At 47.5% G+C, this 20,340-nt stretch overlaps 1 protein-coding gene across 3 annotated transcripts in view; it reads right to left on the bottom strand.

Annotated features, from left to right (window-relative positions):
• The window catches only part of BRINP1 (BMP/retinoic acid inducible neural specific 1), a 180,901-nt gene that overhangs the window by 127,758 nt on the left and 32,803 nt on the right, over nucleotides 1-20,340 (bottom strand). For 2 of the 3 annotated variants that reach the window (XM_040482123.1, XM_040482121.1), the window contains exon 2: nucleotides 2,281-2,548. In XM_040482123.1, coding sequence (XP_040338057.1) covers nucleotides 2,281-2,498 — 218 coding nt within the window. In that variant the 5' untranslated portion in view covers nucleotides 2,499-2,548. Of the gene's footprint in view, nucleotides 1-2,280; nucleotides 2,549-4,791; nucleotides 4,953-20,340 lie in introns of those variants that run through there. The other variant, XM_040482122.1, reaches the window with a different exon arrangement.

The following is a 20,340-nucleotide window of genomic DNA, read 5'->3' on the forward strand; positions in this document are numbered from 1 at the left end:
AGCTCCCGTCGAAAACTCAAGCATAGTCCTCCTACTGTATCATTACTACTCATCTTCAAGCCAACACAGCCCCATAGTTTAGCACCGAGCCAGGCATACAGCAGTCGCTAAGAAACATTTGTAAATAATGAACGGATGCCTTGAGTTCTGCCGTATTCATTGGCGTGGTTATGGATTTATAATCAGACTTTGTTTCCACCCCAGACTCCGTCATTTCTTGGCTACCTCACTCTATTCAAGTCAGTCACCTTCTGATCTTTAAAACGGAAATTTGAACCCCAGTCATCCAACTTGAAGGTGGCTTCAGGAGGCTCAAGTGGGAGCAAAAGCCACATGTGAAGCCAAGGAGTTATCGTCTGACAAAACACAAAGAGTGTGTTTCCTAGATCTCCGCTGCTTGCTCTGTTCCCCTCAATCCTTTACCTCCAGCCTCCATCTTTCCGAGCACCAGGAATTTCAGATGCCGGTGCGTTCTGCTGAGTAATCAGGGAAGCACCCATGTTTGGTTTATGCGTGTTCACAGATAGCAATGGCTGCCTTCTGCCAGAAATTATGTTAAGGATCCAACTCTGAAATTAGGCAGACAACTATTGTTCTTGGGTAGTTGAGGAAATAGTTGTCCCCAGGAATGGGTTTCTGAATCAATAATTACATTGCTATTTATTGAGACAGAAGGATACAGGCGATCCAAAGCAGGCTCTGCGCTGACAGCAGAAAGCCCGACGCAGGGCTCGAACTCGCAAACTGTGAGATCACGACCTGAGCCGAAGTCGGCAGCTCGACCCACTAAGCCACCCGGGCACCCCAATAATTACGTTTTTAAAATTCTGGTATGCTTCTCTTTTTAGAGAGGAAATACCCCTAATTTTTCACCCTTGTGTTCCTTCCCCCTTTTCTTGCCCACCCCGTGTCCACGCTCCTTTGTGTCTTGCTTCCCATCGGGCTCAGAGCACCTCTCCCCAGTAACTCTCCGATTGCTTAGCACCCTTCAAGGCTCATCCGTGAACTCTTTCATAGATGGAACCGCTGCAGAACCTCAGCCACTAGTGGGCCAACTTCCAAAGTAGGGTTTGAATATTCAGCATAAGCCACAGGCAGGTATAGCTGGTAGAGGCTGCATGAATCTCACATCCTTAACCCATAATGCCCCCAAATGTGCAAGGGAGACATGTCTATTTTCATACCAAATACAAAAAAAAAGACTTACGCCCTGAATGCAAGCCTTCCCTGATGCAGTCAGCATCCTTTTCCTCCACCGCGTTCCCCAGCTCTCCTGTTCTCACTGGCCCAGGAGGGTTAGGGTGTGTCCCTTCTTCCTTGACCTTGAGACAAAGATTATACCTCTAGAGAGCTTTTGGCATTTTCCAACTCATTTAAGTACACAACACGTATTGTGCGCTTTTGACACACCGTAGCAAAAAAAAAAAAAAAAAAAATCACTCAAGGGATCGGATCCAAAAATGAATTGCATGGAAGTCCTGCCTTCCAAGAGTTTCTAGTTAGGGAACAAAGAAACACAAAAAGGCACTCTCTAATTTCAGACGGTTTAAAACAAAAGAGATGTAAGTGTAGAGAGCTGTGGAAGAATCAAAGAGAGGGTGAAAGCCCGGAATGGGGAGAATCTCAGATGGTTTCAAAGAGAAAAGAAACTTGGGGCTAAGTCCTTTTTGGATGAATGGCATTCTAAACAGTCAAGAGCCACTTCAGACCTGCTCAAGAAAACACTGTCCGTGGACAGTCCCTACTTGTTTCCAGATGTGTGAGTGTGTTTGGGAAGGATACGGGTACATCAGTGGCATTTGCAAACGACACCACCTATACCTGACGTGGTTGATTACAAATTCTGTGACCACGGATACCGATAAAACGGGGTTTGAACCCCAATCCCATCACTTACTGACTGTGTGACTTTAGGCAAATAATTTCACCTAGCTGAGGATCAGTTACTTCATGCATACAGTGGAGAGAACAAATGCAATCTACCTCCGACGGCTATTACGAAACCTTAGATGAGATGGCGTACACAAAGTAAAGCACCAAGCTTGGCACACAGTAAGCACTCAATAAATGTTAGCTATTTGCTCTTCTCCTTGTCATTGTCAATCTCTCGTGCAAAGTACAAAAACAAGGTGAAAAGGTGAGTAACAACCCGCTGAAGGCTCACGATCCCTTGGCCCAGACGGTCCTCCACGCGGCAAGGCCCTACCAACACCGGACGCCAGAAAGCACTCTGTGAATGAAAGGCGCGGAAGGCAGGGACCAGCTTCACCCAGATCTTACCTGTATATTTTATATCTGGTTGTAAATCCTTGACGGTGTCTTTCCACAAAGGATAGGTAGCTCCTGGAGTGGTGGAAAGGCCCCCTGTCTGAAATAAGCCAATCAAATTCCTTGGAGACATGTTGGTCTGTCCCAGCTGGTTCCTGGTGGGAGGGCTGCACTGAGATACGGCCCCATACAAACAGGAAGTAGAGGAGCTCAACAAACCTCCAGTTCATGCTTTTCTGCCGGCCTTTTTCCTCTCATTCTTGCTCCATTCTGTGGAGTCCTGAGGAGAAAGAGTAAAAAAAAAAGAGAGAGAGAGAGAGAGAGAGAGAGAGAGAATAAAACAAAAGGAAGAGAAAGACACAGGAAAAGAATAAAAAATGTGGTTAAAACATCTTCATAACATTATAACAGTAAAGTGTATCAAGGTTTACAAAACCCAGTATGTTTCTGGTTAAGAGCACGGCACTTGGGGAGATCTGGGCTCGCGTTCCTGCTTCGCTGTTCACATATTGTGTGAACACGGACAAATGCTTAGCCTCTTAGGGATGCAGCCGCTTCAAGGGCAAAACAGAGGATGGGCTTCTTTTTTTTTTTTTTTTTAATTTTTTTTCAACGTTTTTTATTTTATTTTTGGGACAGAGAGAGACAGAGCATGAACGGGGGAGGGGCAGAGAGAGAGAGGGAGACACAGAATCGGAAGCAGGCTCCAGGCTCCGAGCCATCAGCCCAGAGCCCGACGCGGGGCTCGAACTCACGGAGCGCGAGATCGTGACCTGGCTGAAGTCGGACGCTTAACCGACTGCGCCACCCAGGCGCCCCCAGAGGATGGGCTTCGATGCCTACGCCGTGGCACTCGGCGCGTCATAGGAATGCAAGGCGTATGTGTTCGAAGGACGAGTGAAACGGACAAAGGCAGAACCAGAGTCTCATACAGCCAGTGAGGGATGTGACAGCAGAACTCAGGCGTCTGTCCCACCCAGTAGCTCCACGGACAACCTGCCTCTTGTGATGGAGACTCCACAAACGGGAGCTCTTTTCTCCCCTCGTCTCACGCAGATGCGTACGCGAGTACACGCCTGGCTTCAGCGTCATCGGAGGAATGCCCAAAGTCTGAGGATGGCCTGTGACCGTGGCTCTGGGGGGCTGGACACCTTGCGGGCCAAGCGTTCACGGAGCTCCTGAAAGTCCAGTTCTACACCTCTCAGTGGAATGTCTCCTTGACCCCAAGGACACGTGGCCAGTGGTTTCACTGTTGAGGATTCTGAGCCTCAAACTCCCTGAGGTTCAGACGGGAAAATAAAGGCGAAGAGATTAGGTGGGGTTTTGCCCACCTCCCTTTTTTGTGTGGGGGGGGGGGGGAGCGTTGATAACAGCATAATGGTGCCATGTTGGAGAAAAGTTTAAGACTAAGGGAGAGCTGAGGCAGAGGCCCTTCATGGGGAGAAGAGAAGAGAGACCACAGGCCATGCTTAGCTTTTTGACACTCGTCTTTACCATCAATTTCTAATTATCAGCTTAGCACAGTGCTTGTGCCCCCAACCCCACTCATTCTAGAAGAGCTTATCTCGCTCATTATTTGAAAGGCAGATTTGAACCCAGGTTCCATCAGTTACAATCAGCATCATTTCAGGCAAGTCATTTCATATCTCTGTGTCTTCCTTCCCCTGTCTGCAAAATGTGGTTAACAGTAGCCCCTAGCGTGAGAACGGAGTGACATAACTTCTGTAAAGTGTCCCAGCCAGGGCGTGCCATTTAGTAAGTGCTCAATAAATGGCATCAATGATGAGAAGGATAGTGACAATGATGAATGTTGACACTGATCGTGTCCACATCTTCCCTGGTGGGGGGGGGGGGGTGTCTTTGTGCATACTGTCTCCACTGCCCGGCCAAGTCCTATTTATTTTTCAGTAGCCAGCTGAGGTCGGGTCCTCAGGGATCATTTCCCGTCTTTCGTTCTCTCTAAAAATGTTTGTTCCTTCCTCACGGTTCTCACTGCTCACTCTGTGAAACTGTACATCAGTCCTTAGTTATCTTTTCTTATATTTATTCGTTCCTGGGTCAGCTTTGCTCTTCGTAACTGGCCAGAACCTTTAAAAGACGGTCTCTACACAGGGCGAGCTGTGTGACGCAGGACAATCACCTCCTTTCTCCGGAGCTCAGATTTTTAGGCCTACCAAGACACGGGGGCTCCTGGGTGGCTCGGTCGGTTGAGTGTCCGACTCTCGCTTTCGGCCCAGGTCACGATCTCACAGTCGTGAGTGAGCCCCGAGTTGGGCTCTGTGCTGAGAACGGAGCCTGCCTGGGATTCTCCCTCTCCCTCTCCCTCCGCCTGTCCCCCCACCCCGAAAAAATTAAAAACGGTGAAGACATAAACATGTTGTCAGGTGTAACGCCATGCGTAAACAAGAGATGGGATATCTTCGTCGTCTACGCTTCCGGCTGAAAATGGGAAGAAAGTAAAGCTAAGAAAGAGAAAGTAAAAAAAAAAACAACAACAACAGACAAGAGATGTGAATTTCCTACCCAGGCGGCCACGGCCCTCTGGCGCCCAACTGCACCCTGTTATTACGAGAAGCTGCAAAAATCTGCTCGGCGCTGCAAGCCCCAGCTGTCGGGGGCAAAGGACAGGGGCACGGGAGCAGAGCCGGGGGCCGCCAGAACCCGTGGCCTCAAGTGCTGTTCAGAGCCTCGAACAAAGCAGTGCCTGTCGAGGGCAGAACCGGGGCAGCTCCAGCGGCCAAAACCGTCCACCTGAGCGCAAGCAGGGGGCGGAGGCGGTTGTTCGGCACGGCCGGCAGGGGGCGCTGCAATACACCGAAATCGCATTCAGCCCTTCTCCAGGGCTTCCGCTGGGAGTGGGTGCGGGGTGAGGGCCCATGACAGAGTGCTTGGCTGCCAGCCGTTAGCAAGGAAACAGGATGCAGGGGGCTGCAGCTTTCAAAAGAGGAAGAGCCTATCCGTGGAACCGCAGAGCTTGTGTGTGTGTGTGTGTGTGTGTGTGTGTAAGAGGGTGAGCTCTTAGCCCATAGTCCTAGAATTAGCTGACAGCTGACCCATCTAATCCAGTGTTTCCCAAGTGGCAGCCATGTTACCCCCCCCGAAGGACATCTTTTTTTTTTTTAACAAATATTATGTTTTTTAAATTTGTTTATTTTGAGAAAGAGAGAAAGCGTGAGGGGGGAGGGGCAGAGAAAGAGGGCGAGAGAGAGAGAACCCGGAGCAGGCTCCACACTGTCACTGCAGAGCCCCATGCAGGGCTCGAACTCACAAACCATGAGATCATGACCCGAGTCGAAGTTGAATGCTCAACCGACTGAGCCACCCAGGTGCCCCTCCAAGGGACACCTTGAGTGTCACGAAAGAAGGGGGTGCCACAGGCATCTAATGGGCAGGGTCAGGGATGCCGCTAAACATCCTGTAATGTACAGAACATCCCCACAGCAAAGAACATTGGACCCAAATGTCAACTGGGCAAAAGTTAAACCCTGGCTGACTCAACTCTCCACAGGACCACGACCCGGCTCCTGTCTTCCAGCTCCTGGGGGTCATTCTGTCGTACTGTCTGGGCAGGGCAGCACGTGCATGTGGCTGTGTTTGAGCCTTCTCTGTCATCGGGACAGTAAATGTCACTGAGACAATTTACATCCCAGCAAGTGGAGATGAGTGCTTCGTGGAAGAAGTCTGGACACATCTCTGTTGACTCAGAAAATCACAATAATCCACAGAACACTAAAACTGGAAATGAAAGTTTCTAAAGGTGCGTGTTAAGAGAAGTGGATGTTTTGCTGAGCAAGAGTAAGGACTAGTAGGTGTGAAACAGACATGTCATATCATGAAGACGCTAGGACTCATGGGAACAGACCCCAAACAGTACCAACTGTACTAGAGGCCCAAGATAATAGTAGGGTCTGGGACTGATATTTATTGAGCGTCTACTGTATACTTGGGTCTAAAGCAGTCTGCACCCTTGGTGGCAGCGAATGTACCCAGTACAGGCTAGATGTTAATAAAGGTTTCTTCATGAGATGTGTACAACTGCCCATTTAACAGATGATAACCTTGCGGCTTGGAGACATTGGATGACTCCTAAGTTCATAACGTCTGAGTGTTAGATTCAAGATCCTAAGCCATGTATATCCTTGTATAAAGTCTTTATAGTTTCCACGACATCCCCCAGCCTTACCACACATCAGCTGAAATTAGGTCCTACCCTCTAGGGATTCAACATATGAAGGGAGGTGGTATCATACCCACGCAAGAGGAATTTTAATATAAAATAGGCTGTCATGAAAACTACAACAAACAAAAAATATTCGGTGGAGAAATAGATGATACAGGCATTGTTTCCAACACAGCGATTTGGAAGGATCCTACAGAACAGGCGGTATTTGAGCAGGTCCCTAAATAGCATGCAAGGTTTTGGGGTTTGGTTTTGTTTTGTTTTATTTTTTTAAGTTTATTTATTGAGAGACAGAGAGAGAGAGAGAGAGAGAGAGGCAGAGAGAGAGGGGACAGAGGACCTGAAGCAGGCTCTGTGCCAACAGCAGAGACCCCGATGTGAGGCTTGAACTCATGAACCAGGAGATCATGACCTCAGCTGAAGTCGGAAGCTTAATCGACTGAGCCACTCGGGGGCCCCACACGTAAGGTTTTATTAAGCAGAGACGAAAAGGAGATTCTAGCAGAGCAAGTAGCATCAAACAAGCCTTGGGGGGGGGGGTAGGAGGGTGGGAGAGGGCAGAGTGAGGGGCGTGTGCCCATGTTAGCACACAGGGTGGCAGGGACTTCAGTGAGAACACGTCCTATGAGGTTTTATCTGTGTGTGTGTATGTGTGTGCGCGTGTGTGTGTGCGCGTGTGTGTGCGCGTGTGTGTGCGTGCGTGTGGGTGTGGGTGTGTCTGTCTCTCTCTCTGTCTCTCCCTCTCCCCCCTGCCCTCACCAAGAAAGAACTGCATATCCCAATTCCGTGCTATACGTATACTAAGAGCAAAGAACTATAGATGTTCAAGAATTCGTTCACTCATCCATTAACATATTTAGCTGGAAATCAAATGAAAGGAGCAGAGCAGTAGCGAGGGCCCTCAGGGGACGTATTCTCCGCTGGGCTGGGGCGAGTGAACACAGAGGCAGAATCTCCATGTGCGATGGTGAACAGGCCTCTAAAGAAAATCAAAGCACATAAAGGGGACTGGGAGCGAGGTTGTTCCCCGAAACACGTGGTGTTCAGGAAAAGCTCCTCCGGGAAAGCGGTTTTTGAGCGGACACCTGACGGAAGGGAAGGGGTGAGGGGTGCAGATGGCTCAGAGAAAAAGAAATGTCCATGGAAGGGAGGAGCGAGGGAGTAGTCAGAGGCCAACCCGTCGTTCAGTCTCCTGCAGTTTAGCTGCGGGAGGAACCGCGTATTAATTGAGCATTTACTATGTCCTAGAAACCACAGAGCCGCTTTCCACACGTGACCTCGTGGCAATACAGTAACAACTTATGGTCTCCACGTTACACACAGAGGGCGGGGAACCTGAGGTTTGGGAAAGTTAGGGAGGCGGCTCAGCACCACAAAGCTGGCAAAGGGCACGGCTGGAACTGCAGGCCTCGCCATCCGATTTGGGAGTCACTGACCACACGTGGCTGGGAAGCATTTGAAATCCAGATCACTAGCCCAAATCGAGATGTGCTGTTAGTATGAAATACACACCCGCCGGATTTCAAGACCCAGCAGGAATAAAAAAATGTGGTACGATATCTCACTAATATTTATATTGGTTACATGTTGAAATAGTACTATTTTGGCCAGGCTGGGTTATTAAAAAGTATTCTTTAAATTTTTTTCACCTGTTTCTTTTTCATCGTTTGAGTGTGGCTGCCAAAACTTTAATTTCTTTTAACGTTTATTCCTTTTTGAGAGATAAAGTGAGACAGAGCATGAGCAGGAGAGGGGCAGAGAGAGAGGGAGACACAGAATCCGAAGCAGGTTCCAGGCTCCGGGCTGTCAGCGCAGAGCCCGATGCGGGGCTCAAACTCCTGAACCATGAACTCATAACCTGAGCCAAAGTCGGACGCTTAACTGACTGAGCCACGCAGGGGCCCCTGGCTGCTAAAACTTTAAAACTACACACACGGATGGTGCTGGACTTTTATTGGATGGTGTGGGGCTAAAATGAGCCTTTTCGGCTCTACGACGCTGCCCAGGAGGGTCATTCATCAATCCCCCTGTTTTTATCAACATCTGGAGAATCCACTTGACTCTCTGTCCTACCACTGGCTGAGCCACAGTGCACTTGCCTCCCCTGCCAAAATCACTAAAGAAACAGACAATAGGGGCGCCTGGGTGACTCAGTCGGTTAAGCGGCCGACTTCGGCTCAGGTCACGATCTCGTGGTCTGTGAGTTCAAGCCCCGCGTCGGGCTCTGTGCTGACAGCTCAGAGCCTGGAGCCTGTTTCAGATTCTGTGTCTCCCCCTCTCTCTGCCCCTCCCCTGTTCATGCTCTGTCTCTCCCTGTCTCAAAAATAAATAAGATGTTAAAAAAAAATTAAAAAAAAAAAAAAGAAACAGACAATAAATACATTACAAGTAAAAACTCCCGTGTTCAAGGACTAAACCTCCAATCCTCACTTACTAGAGACAGCCCTGGATATCTACTACCATGATTTGGAGGACTGCTGTTTTTTTCCAATATTCATGAAGGGAGCTTCCGGCCACTGGGGTTTAGAGCCTGTGAAAGAGAGGCTGGTTCTATTCCGAGCACTGCCCTTGACCTCCCGTGACCTTGCGTGAGTCACAGGCCCGCTCCCGCTGGGTGCCCCGGTGGATGTGGGGCAGCTGATGCGGGCTGTGGCCTGGAGAGCACGTGGGCCCTTGGCTGAACTGTGCTATATATAAGCCTGCAGTGTTATTAAGGGAACCGGGTTCATCCCACACAGAGCACACTCTCTAATCGTTGCCAGCGTAAATTATTTACATCCGAGGAACACAGGCAGGGCAGAGACACACAAGGGTCTCCCAGGAGAGGAGGGTCACCAAGCTCCTCCTCCAGAGCCCTCCGCTTGGACTGCTGGGCCACGCCCGCATTCTGGGCCAGAGAGGAGAAGGGAACAGCCCCAACCCCCTAAGCCTCCATCCTTGAGGCCCCTGAGGACCTGAGGTCACCCGCAGTGTTTGCCTGCTAACCCTAGGTCAACCTGATAACCTCATTCAGATTTCAACTTTTTTATTTTTTTTTAATGTTTATGTATTTTTGAGAGAGCCACAGAGACAGTGTGAGCAAGGGAGTGGGAGAGAGAGAGAGGGAGACACAGAATCCGAAGCAGGCTCCAGGCTCCGAGCTGTCCGCACAGAGCCCGACGCGGGGCTCGAACCCACAGACCTTGAGATCCTGACCTGAGCCAAGTTGGATGCTTAACCGATGGAACCACCCAGGAGCCTCCAGGGTTCAACTTCTAAACCTGGACCTCTGGATGAGACTTGTCACCAGATCGCTGCCTACAGAGCCGGGGGACCGTGAACACGCAATAACCTCCTGCCCTGTGCCTCAGTGTCCCCATCTGTAAAACGTGGGCAACACCGGGAGGATCAGCATCTCTTAGGGATCAGATAAGGATGAAATGGGATTTCAAATGCAGCTTTTTGGGCCTCAGCTTCAGCTGGAGCCCCAGACAATAGAGACTATATTCTAAAGAGAGGGATACACCCACTATACAGGTCCTAAAAAAAGGTAGCCAAACTACACCTTCTGAGATTCTTGACCGCTCACCCACAAGGCGGCATGATGGGATCAGGAGTGGTGCTTGAGTGAGACCTGGCAGTGTTGGGAGTGCTCCTGCCAACCGCCAAACAGGGGAAGAGACGGGTAGTAGCCCCTCACCTCACGCTTCAACACGATCGCTCAAAGAACAGGATCAATGTTCCCGGGAGCCTGGGGGGGGTACGGCTGATTGGTGTCTGACTCACACCGGAGACATCTAAAAAAAGAATCTTAAAGAAAGATAGGCTGAAACCCGGTGAAGGGGTAGGGGTTGCAGTTTGGAGAGCGACTGCCTCGCTCACGTGCAACACGTGCTCCCCGTGGCGCAGAGGTGAGCCACGTGCAAAAGAAAGCCTCAGGAAGAGGGGTTGCCCCAGATCCCACCTGGAGGGAAAGGGGATCTCGGGTAAAAGGAAACTGGACTCTCCCAGCCATTTACCAAGGGTCCCGTACTGGTCAAGAAGGAGCTGAAAAGAGATGCATTTTTCTTCATCGAGAATCACAAGTAAGAGAGCCCAGAGAAGAAGGGAAGCTCCAGATGTGCCCCCAAAACGCCGCACGGAAAAAACGTTAGCACTCACCCTGCCTGAAGCACTCACGCTAAGTCTTTGCCAAGGTACTCGTCGAGGAAGACTTGCTTTCTTTTTATCTGTCCGTTCTTGACCCAACCTTGTATCCAAAAGAAGCTGTGATCAAGGTCAGCCAGATGGAGGAGATGCAGCGCAGTCATAAGCCAGGGAAAGACAGGACAGTCTGGGGAAAGAGCAACGTCTCCCCCTTAAATAAAATGTAATTTATTTGTTGTAATATACTGACCCGGACACGTTCAATACCGAACTAAAACTGTGTGTGAGGAAGAGTGAGCAGAAACAACGTGGGACATAACTTGAAAAAAGAACATGCCACGAAGGTTTGCAAAAAGGTAAGTGCAGGTTAACTTGTTTAGTTTTCTTTATATTTTGTGTTTTCTTTATTATTTTATATTCTATTATAGCACTGCAATCATTTTTTTTTAATTTTTTTTAACATTTATTATTATTGAGAGACAGAGAGACACAGAGCGTGAGCAGGGGAGGGGCAGAGAAAGGGGGAGACACAGAATCCGAAGCAGGCTCCAGGCTCTGGGCCAGCAGCGCAGAGCCCGATGCGGGGCTCGAACTCACAAACCGCGAGATCATGACCTGAGCTGAAGTTGGACGCTTAACCGACTGAGCCACCCAGGCGTCCCTGCAGTCATTTTTATATGAATATCTTTGGGTTGTGGAATGAATCCTCTGAGTTTCCATGATTTCTTATGGGGAAATTTGCTTTGACAAATGCTTTGGATTACAAGCATGTTGCTAGAACGAATTAAGCTCACAAACCAAGGTTTTCCTGTATTTCTATTTTGTATCTAATAAAACAGAGACTCTTCTAAAAAAAAGTCATTCTTGGGGCGCCTGGGTGGCACAGTCGGTTAAGCGTCCGACTTCAGCCAGGTCACGATCTCGCGGTCCGTGAGTTCGAGCCCCGCGTCGGGCTCTGGGCTGATGGCTCAGAGCCTGGAGCCTGTTTCTGATTCTGTGTCTCCCTCTCTCTCTGCCCCTCCCCCGTTCATGCTCTGTCTCTCTCTGTCCCAAAAAAATAAATAAACGTTAAAAAAAAAATTAAAAAAAAATAAATAAAAAATAAAAAAAAGTCATTCTTTTTCCAATGTCACATTATTTTTAAATGACAGAATTAAACTTCAATCCAAGCCAAATCTAACTAAATTTTATGACTCAGTGCTTTAGCACACCAAACTAAGAAACTACATCATCCTTAAGTTGGAGTTTTCTTGTTTTGACAACCATCAACAACCACAAATTAACTGTGAAGACGTTAACAAAGAGAATAGCTGATAAGTTGAGGTGTGAAACTTCTAGAAATGTGAAATCTAGGGACAACCATGGCAATCTGAGAAAAAAACTGAAATATGTGGGCTCATTATTTGTGTCATTTTTGAAATACTATTTTTTTGTTTGTAATTAACAATATAAGTACGTATAGTAAGTATCCTTCCTCCATAAAGATTTCATCTGGAGCCACATTTAGGATATGAAGATCTAAATTCAAGGCAACTGCCTTTTAAGTGTTCCCTCAAAATTATCAGCAGTCTCTGCAGGAGATCTTTCAAAAAGGGATGTGAAATTAACATTTTTGGAAGGTCTTTTCTGGGCCAGTTTGGTAACATTCAATAAGTATTTGTTGAGTATCCCTACAATTTTAATTAGGTCTCACAGTCCACAGTAGGAGATAGACAAAGAAACAGGTAATATTTTGGGTATAATGGCATAGGGCAAAGTCAGGGTATACCCCACATTCTGTGGAGTCTGGACCCCCAAGAAGGGGGTGTCCAAGGAATGTTCCCTGGAGAGGACATCTAAGCAAGCCTTAGGAGATCAAGAGACATTCGTGAGGTGACACATCTGGGGTCTACACTTCAAGCCAGGAGAGAAACATACAAAGGAATGAAGGCGTGTGGTGTGGATATAAGATCTAAAACATTTCAAAGCTACTGCAGTGGCAATTTTGAAGCAGAGAATGGCAGGAAATGAAGCAAAGGAGCTAAATGGGGTCACATGCTTCATAATCATAGCTTTTCACATGACTGGCAGTTTCTTAAAGACATAAATTCTTCCCCGTCACCCCCATGTATACCCAGGATCTGGAACCAATCATATGCTAAGGCACTAACTCAGCATTTATTCAATGAATCAACTTCACAAATCAAGGTCTAGGATTAGACCTGTGGGACCACAGGGAACCTCTGAAGGCTTTTAAACAGAAGCATTTTGTGTTAGAGTTTCATTTTAGACGGATTACTCCAAATGTAGGGGCAGTGAACAGATTTAGGAAGAGACACGGACAAAATTGAGGAGGCCAACACAGTAGCCTAGGCTAGCGTTGGTCTGAAAAAGATTCCTTCTATTTGACAGTTTTTAAAAAATGGGGGGACAAAATTAGCAAGATTTGATGACTGGGCAGGTGGGGTGCAGAAAGAAAGATGTCTACGATGTCTCCTAAGTCTGGTTGGATGATTAGACTGATGATGATATCATGCATGATGATAAAGAATAATGAAAAAGAAATGTCCATGGATGGGGGCAAATTCCCTGTTGAATCTGTTGAGTTTGAGGTGTCTTTTGAACATTCGAGTCAGAATTTCCAGTAGGCTATAGAATCCTCGACTCCAAATCATCAGAGAGGCCAGGGCTAAGAGTAGAAATTTGTAGGTCAGTATGAATAGTGATGGTTAGAGCTCTGGAAGTGGATGAGAATTCCCTGTGAATACGTGTGAGACAAGAGTGGTGGGAAACACACACAGAGCAATGCTCCTATTTAGGAACGAGGAAGAAGAAAAGAATCCCATAAAGTAGATTATAGGAGGAGGGGAAGAACAAGAATTATCAGAGAATAATGTCCACAAAGCCAAAGGAGCAGAAATATTTAAGAGAAGGGTCTCAAGTTTCAAAAAGCTACAGGATGAGCAGTTGAACAAGATAAGGGCTCAAGACCCCTATTGGAATTAAGAATACAGAGGTGGTGATGGTTTTCAATGCTTCAATGGGAGCTGAATATTCATTGAAAGAGATTAAGGCGTGAATGCGACATGAACACATAGAGGCGGAGAGTGGAGAGTACTTGGCAAAGAAGGAAAGATCAAAAAATCAGGAGTCAAGGCTCCTTTCCTCTCCACCAGAGAGGGATGTGAACAGTCAATGCAGGATTCTGTTTTTTCTTCATAGGATGAGGATATTTATAAACTCAGAGGCCAGATATAGAATTAAGGAAAAAAAGAAAAATAGGAGAAAGAAAATAAATTAGTACTGATTGAAAGAACGGCATGGGGTTCTGCTATGGGGATAGAGTAGCAGACTCGGTTCCAGCCACTAGGGCATCAAAAAAGAAGAAAGTTTCCGTGGCCTTAGGGAGCCATGAAGCTGGTGAGAGAGAGAAATACGTACACTCCAAATCGCAAAACAACGGATTGAGTTTGATCAGGGACCCGAACAATGTGTTGCTGGAACAAATAAAAAGTAACTCACGCACAGCCCGTTGAAGACGACTTCTCAGGGGAGCTGAGATTTTACTGGGGCTCTCATGGTTCAAGTAGTGATTGTCCAGCTGAAGGGGGACAAAGGGACTGGATAGAAGGCATTTCAGGTAGTAGGACCAGTGTGAGCAAAAGGTGTGGAATCATGCAAACCCACCTACTGTGTGTGCAAATCACTCAACCAGATACTGCGTGGGACACCGAGATGAGTGAGAAAAGGCCGCTCGCCCTACAGAGGCACATGGAAGATTCTGGCGCTAGAAAGCAATGCCAAAGATGGGAACTGGTACTACACAGATGCTCAAAATATAATTGTTCAATAAATAAACAGTGTTCTGCTGAGTTAATGGCTCTGAATTCTTCCCTGTGGCTCATCCATTCTTAATATTCAGTGGAGCAAATAAATAAAACACTTAAGTTTCCATCTGCACCTAAATTTCAACATTTACTCATCAAAAGCTCTGACCCTTGGCTTGATGTTTCCATCAGGTCACTAATGAAAACAGCTGAAAGTTTCCTGCTGGATCCATTTGGATAGAAGCTCCTTTGGCTCTGTTATTTCTCATGCAATGGCGTCATTCCTTCCTACAGTGTTTTCTTTCTTTCTTTCTTTCTTTCTTTTTCTTTCTTTCCTTCTTTCTTTTTTGTAGATGCAACCTTAACATTTTATTTATTTATTTATTTATTTATTTATTTATTTATTATTTTTAATTTAATTTATTTTTAAAATTTACATCCAAGTGAGTTAGCATATAGGGCAACAGTGATTTCAGGAGTAGATTCCTTAAGGCCTCTTCCCCCTTTAACCCATCCCCCCTCCCACCAGCCCTCCGGTAACCCTCTGTTTGCTCTCTATATTTAAGAGTCTCTTATGTTTTCTCCTCCTCCCTGTTTTTTGTATGATTTTTGCTTCCCTTCCCTTATGTTCATCTGTTTTGTCTCTTGAAGTCCTCATATGACTGAAGTCATACGATATTTGCCTTTCTCTGGCTAATTTCGCTTAGCCTAATACCCTCCGGTTCCATCCACGCAGTTGCGAATGGCAAGATTTCATTCTTTTTGATTGCCCAGTAATACTGCATCCTGTGGTGCTTTTTAAATGATGGACCAAAAGGACTGTTACAGTTACACCTGCTGCTTGCCCATGACAATCATGATACCCAAGGAAGACATCAGGGGGACACACATCTGAGAGTTTAAGTAAGTGCTGATTGAAAAAACGTGGTCAGTTTGGAGACTGTACACGTTCTCCCTGACTCCTCTTAAGGCACTAATCATCCATCCTTGAATTCCTGCATAACTTTGTGTTGTAAAGGGATCGGGCTCTCGCTTGATCTCAGAGGCACTTTTCACAGATAGAGGGCAGAGATTTAACCTCTCATTCCAGAGATGAGAAAATTAACCTTCAGCAAGAAAACACCAGTGAAATATCTTCACAAGCCCTACGTAATTCACTTAGTACTCAAAATATGCCTCTGAAGAAGGTCTGATTATTATTCCCGTGTCATGGGAAAGGAAACAGAGGCCAGAAAGGTTCAGTAATTTACCCACGGTCTCACAGCTAGTGGGGTATTTTGTTTTGCTTTCTTTTTTTTTTTAACCTGAATCCAGGATAAGTTTGGTTTTTTCTATTGCTAGCAATACATAAGGCCCTACCAGAGAACAGCCATTTCTCAGCACACGTGTACATTTTTAGTAGGTGTTTGAGGTTAATACGACATACATGTAAGGTCCACTGTCCTGGCAGGACAGGGAGATGGGCAGGGTTATTTGAGACCATTGATTAACTCCAGGAAATGCCTCACTATTGTGGAAAAGTCAAGTAGCACCCTGAGCCATAACCAGGGTTCTTCCTACGTCCATCAAATCTCGAATTAAAATCATCGCATCGATTTGGAAGGGCTCAACTAGCTCCTTCCGTGTGATTTCAAGAAAGCTTCACCACCTCTCTGAGCGGATCCTAGCTATGTTGCTGGGTTTGGAAACTCTCGATTTAATCCTTCCAGCCGCCATTCTTGAGTCCTGGCTACCCTAATGATTGTGATGAAAATAACTTATGAACATTTAGTGTACAAGAGGAGCTGTGTCAAGAACTATACAAACGTTACTTCAGTTGACGTCTACCACGACCACCAATGGGATAGATGTGCTCGATGGCTGGCCCCAAATCGTCACCCCTCTCCGTAACCAGGTTCTTTCTCATAGACTTTTCCAGCTGTTCTCCTAAAGCCGCGGGGTCTGTTCCCCATTCCCTTAAATTCAGGCTCATCCTTGTAGCTCCCTTTGGTCGTTAGCATGAGACAGAAGTGATGACCATGCCAGTTCTGAGCCTGCGCCTCAAGGGACTGTGTGGATTTCTGTTTAACCCCTTGTGCTCCTATCATCACAAGAAGGATGTGACGGTGTTTCAGAAAACTGACAAAGAATGTGTGGAACAGACTGACCAGCCAGCACGCCTCCGTGGGGCAGGCTGTGAGTAGAGTCCCAGCTAAACCACAAAAGCAAGACAAGCCCAGTCTAGATTAGTGAGAGGGGCTGAGATCAGCTGGCCTACAATGAGCTGTAATAGTGTCAGTTGTTGAAAGCCACTGGGTTGGCAGGGTGTGTGTGCTGCAGGGGGTGGGGAGGGGTGGTAAGCTAACAGACATGCTAGGTCATAATGTTACCATTCCCATTGAGTAGATAAAGATACTGAGGCCAGTGAAGTTTAGTCACTGGCTCCAAGTGGCATCATGGATAGTAAGAGTCACGCTTGATTAATGTGATTCTGGGCATGTCCAGGCTCTTCACCTCCACAACTGCCCTGTCAGCCACCGGGCTGAGGAACATGGCCCCCAAGCCAGGAGCCTTTAAGCTGGCCGGGGACTTCTGAGTCCTGAGCAGTCTCTGCTTGGGGCGCCTGAGTGGCTCAGTCGGTTGAGTGCCCGACTTCAGCTCAGGTCAAATCCCGCAGTTCGTGGGTTCAAGCCTTGTGTTGGGCCCTGTGCCGACAGCATGAAGCCTGCAGCCTGCTTCTGATTCTGTGTCTCCCCCTCTCTCTGCCCCTCCCATGCTCTTGCCCTGTGTCTCTCTCAAAAATAAATAAACATTAAAAAAATATATATAAAAAAATTCTGATAGTGAAAGCCCAGAATCTGTGGTCTTAAAACACTCCTAAGGGACTTTACTGCATTTGTATGGATGAACAGGCCACGTGGGGAGTAGGAGAGGAAGGCTAGTCCTAAAAAAGGGCCAGGAGGCACTCACCCAGCTTCCCTCCTTCTCATGGGCTGTGGATGTGCAGTGTAACCTAATCCATCTATGCATAAGAAAGGAGGCGCGCAGGTTTTAAGCCAGAAAGGAACAAGGTGTTTCACTGGGAGCTTGAGGAAAGAAATAAAAAATTGCATCTTTTGGATGAAAGGACCCTTAATCTTCAAAACACAAACCATTTTTCCATACCAAAGCTCCTTCAAAACCTAGGAAGTCTGCTGAGGCCTCAAGTCAGGCAAACAGCTTGTGTTTTGCAGATTAAGGAGTCTTTGACCCAAAGGATCCATTTTTGTGAAACTCTAAAGGAAACGCCTGGTCTATTTCTAGCTGATGCACTCCCGGACAGAGGCGGCTTTAAATGCAGTCAGAGAAGGTGGCAGCTTCCCTGCTGGGGCTGGGCCCGCACAGGGAGGCAGCAGATGAAAGGCAGAGTCCCAAAAGGAGAAATTTTGCCCCAAAATATCTTACCTGCTTTCTTGCCAGGATGCCCCAAATATTCACTATAGAATAAACACAGCTTTGAAATACTGAAAGTTCCTATTCAAGGAAGAGGGCTAATAATACCAAGAGCTCTAGAACTGAGGGGCCACGCTGCCTCGTCAGATCCCCACAACACTGCACCATCTGCAGGGTGGGGAAACTGAGGCCTCACTTCATGGGCAAGGAAATGGACTCCCGGAGAGTGGAGGTAGGGGGCCTAAGATTATGCCAACACAGCCTCATGTTCCATCCTACAACTGACCCCGGCCCCAGGGCAAGCAGCAAAGCTACAGCCTGGAGCAGGGTTATTTATGAAGGATACGTCGGAAGATGCCCTGAGGTTTAACGGGCAGTGGACTAGGCTGAGTCAGGGTGACCGCATTCTAGCCCCAGCACTAATACCACTGCAGAGGCAAGACAAGGTAACTGATACGCCAGGTGTCTGCACCTATACAAGCAGGAAGTTTGGCTTAGGTGTCTTCCTCGATTTCTTTCCAAACTGTGGTCTTGGGCTGGGATTCTATACTTGTGGAAGAAAGAAGAAGAACAGAGAGAGAGAAAGGAAGGGGAGGCAGGAGGAAGAGGAGAAGAAGGAGAAGAAGAGGAAGAAACCGAGACAGACAGAAGACTAAGAACCAGGGAGGGAGGGAAAGGAGAGGGGAGGAAGGCGTGGAGGGAGGGAGCGAGAGAAAAAGAGAGAGAGAGACAAAGAGAGGGAGGGAAGGAGGAAGAGAGAAAGAGAAGGAGAGAGCACACCAAGTTCCATTTTGGCTTGCTTTAGAGGAGGGGAAATTATGCCAGACAAGAGGGATCGAGTCTAAGAAAGTGAATGGATTTGATTTGTCTAAGCCTTAGGAAAGCAAATATTACTGAAATGTTGGCTGACCGCCACTGACTTCCAAACAGAAAATGGCTTCCAGATAAACTGTGGGTACTCAGCGGGGTCTGTTAGAGTGAGTGATGTGGTGCCATGCACTGCTGGAGAGAGGGGAGAAATTATCATGTTCTCCTGACAGAGACCAACAGAAAGAGCCAGCCCAAGAGGAGGAGAGGAGGCCCAGCTGGGGTCCCAAATGGCTCAGAAAATTTACACAAAACCCAGAAGAGCTTCCGGAAGCAGTTACCCTGTTCGAGCCAAGTCACAACGTTGAATGCGATGGGAGTGGGGCGGACAGCAAAGCACGGGTGTGGGAGTCAGGAGGCCCAGGCTCCAGGCCCAGCTCAGTCTCTAAGTCACCTTGTGATCTGGGTCAAGGCTCATCCTGTCCACGCGCCTCAAGTTTGTCCGTGTAGAAAACAGTTGGAGGTTTTAAATGATCTCCAGGGCCTTTCTGAGTCAGCCATTCTGTGATATATTGTGATCAAGTACCAGTGACCGTCGCCCATTCAACGGGTACTTATTGGACACCTGGTACCACAGGGCATCAAGTAACTGACATCCACAAACCTACAAGTGGCTTTCTATGAGATTATCAACTCTCCTTACGCGGGGAGTGACCCAAAGGTGCCATGTGATCTAACCTTCTGTCTCCAGGAAGTACGGAATCTGAACGTTACGCGGTTTGACGTTCACCTTAAACTTGATGTATAAGGCAGGGAAAAGGCTTTCCTTAAGAACCATACGATTTTGCAGGGTCAGGAAGTTCTGTTGGTCTCCCCTGAGCCATGCCAGCCCTCCAAGGGGGTAGTTCTCATTAAGGGGAAAGCACATGGGTAAAAGTCTTCTGATTTACACATCATTACGTCTTAGAGGCATCACAAGCCTTGTGGGAGTTGAAGAGAAAACCCATAGGAAACGTCCTGCTAATACTCTGAACTATTTTAGGTTGAATAAGCCTTAAAGAGAATCAAGTCCAGAGGCTTCCTTTCATGACAAAGGTCCCACAGCTAGTTAATGGCAGAAACCAAACCAAGAACACATCTTCACATCTCCTTCTGCATACTATTTTTACAACTCTGAGCATCTTCTCCTGTTCCTAGAAGCATTGATTTTTTTGGGGGGGGGGGTGGGTTGTTACTTTGTTTTGTTTTGTTTTGTTTTGTTTTGTTTTGCCGTAAGGACCATTTCCAGGGAAGCCAAGTTCCCCAACTCAGCTTCTCATTACTGTGACAGCGATCTTACTGTGATGCGTGTGGGGGGTGGAGGGGCCTTTGGGGAACACGCTGGAGGTGATGAAGAGGGTGGGAGCCAGTGCAGGAGCGTGCGCGGTGCGGGGGAGCAGAGGGAGCAGGAAGGCCGCAGTCAAATGCAGGGGTGGAAACAAAGCTGTTGTACCGATTCAAAAAGGCAGTTCGCTGAGGTTGACGCTGCTGGCCCGCTCTCCTCTTGGCCACCCTCAGAGGTTCAGACCCATCTACTCTGTATGCAGAGGGTGCATCGCACAGGATCGGGACCAGATGGGATGTGTTCACCTGACCAGATGAGGGAGAAAGGCAGAGAGGGAAGGGAGAGAGAACGTGGGAATGGAAGAAGACGGATCCCTCTTCTCAGACGGATATAATAAAAGAACCAGGCGAAAGAGTCTT

The sequence above is a fragment of the Herpailurus yagouaroundi genome, unplaced genomic scaffold, assembly GCF_014898765.1.
Source record: "Herpailurus yagouaroundi ecotype Mexico unplaced genomic scaffold, PumYag 160, whole genome shotgun sequence".
NCBI classification, from domain to species: Eukaryota; Metazoa; Chordata; class Mammalia; order Carnivora; family Felidae; genus Herpailurus; species Herpailurus yagouaroundi.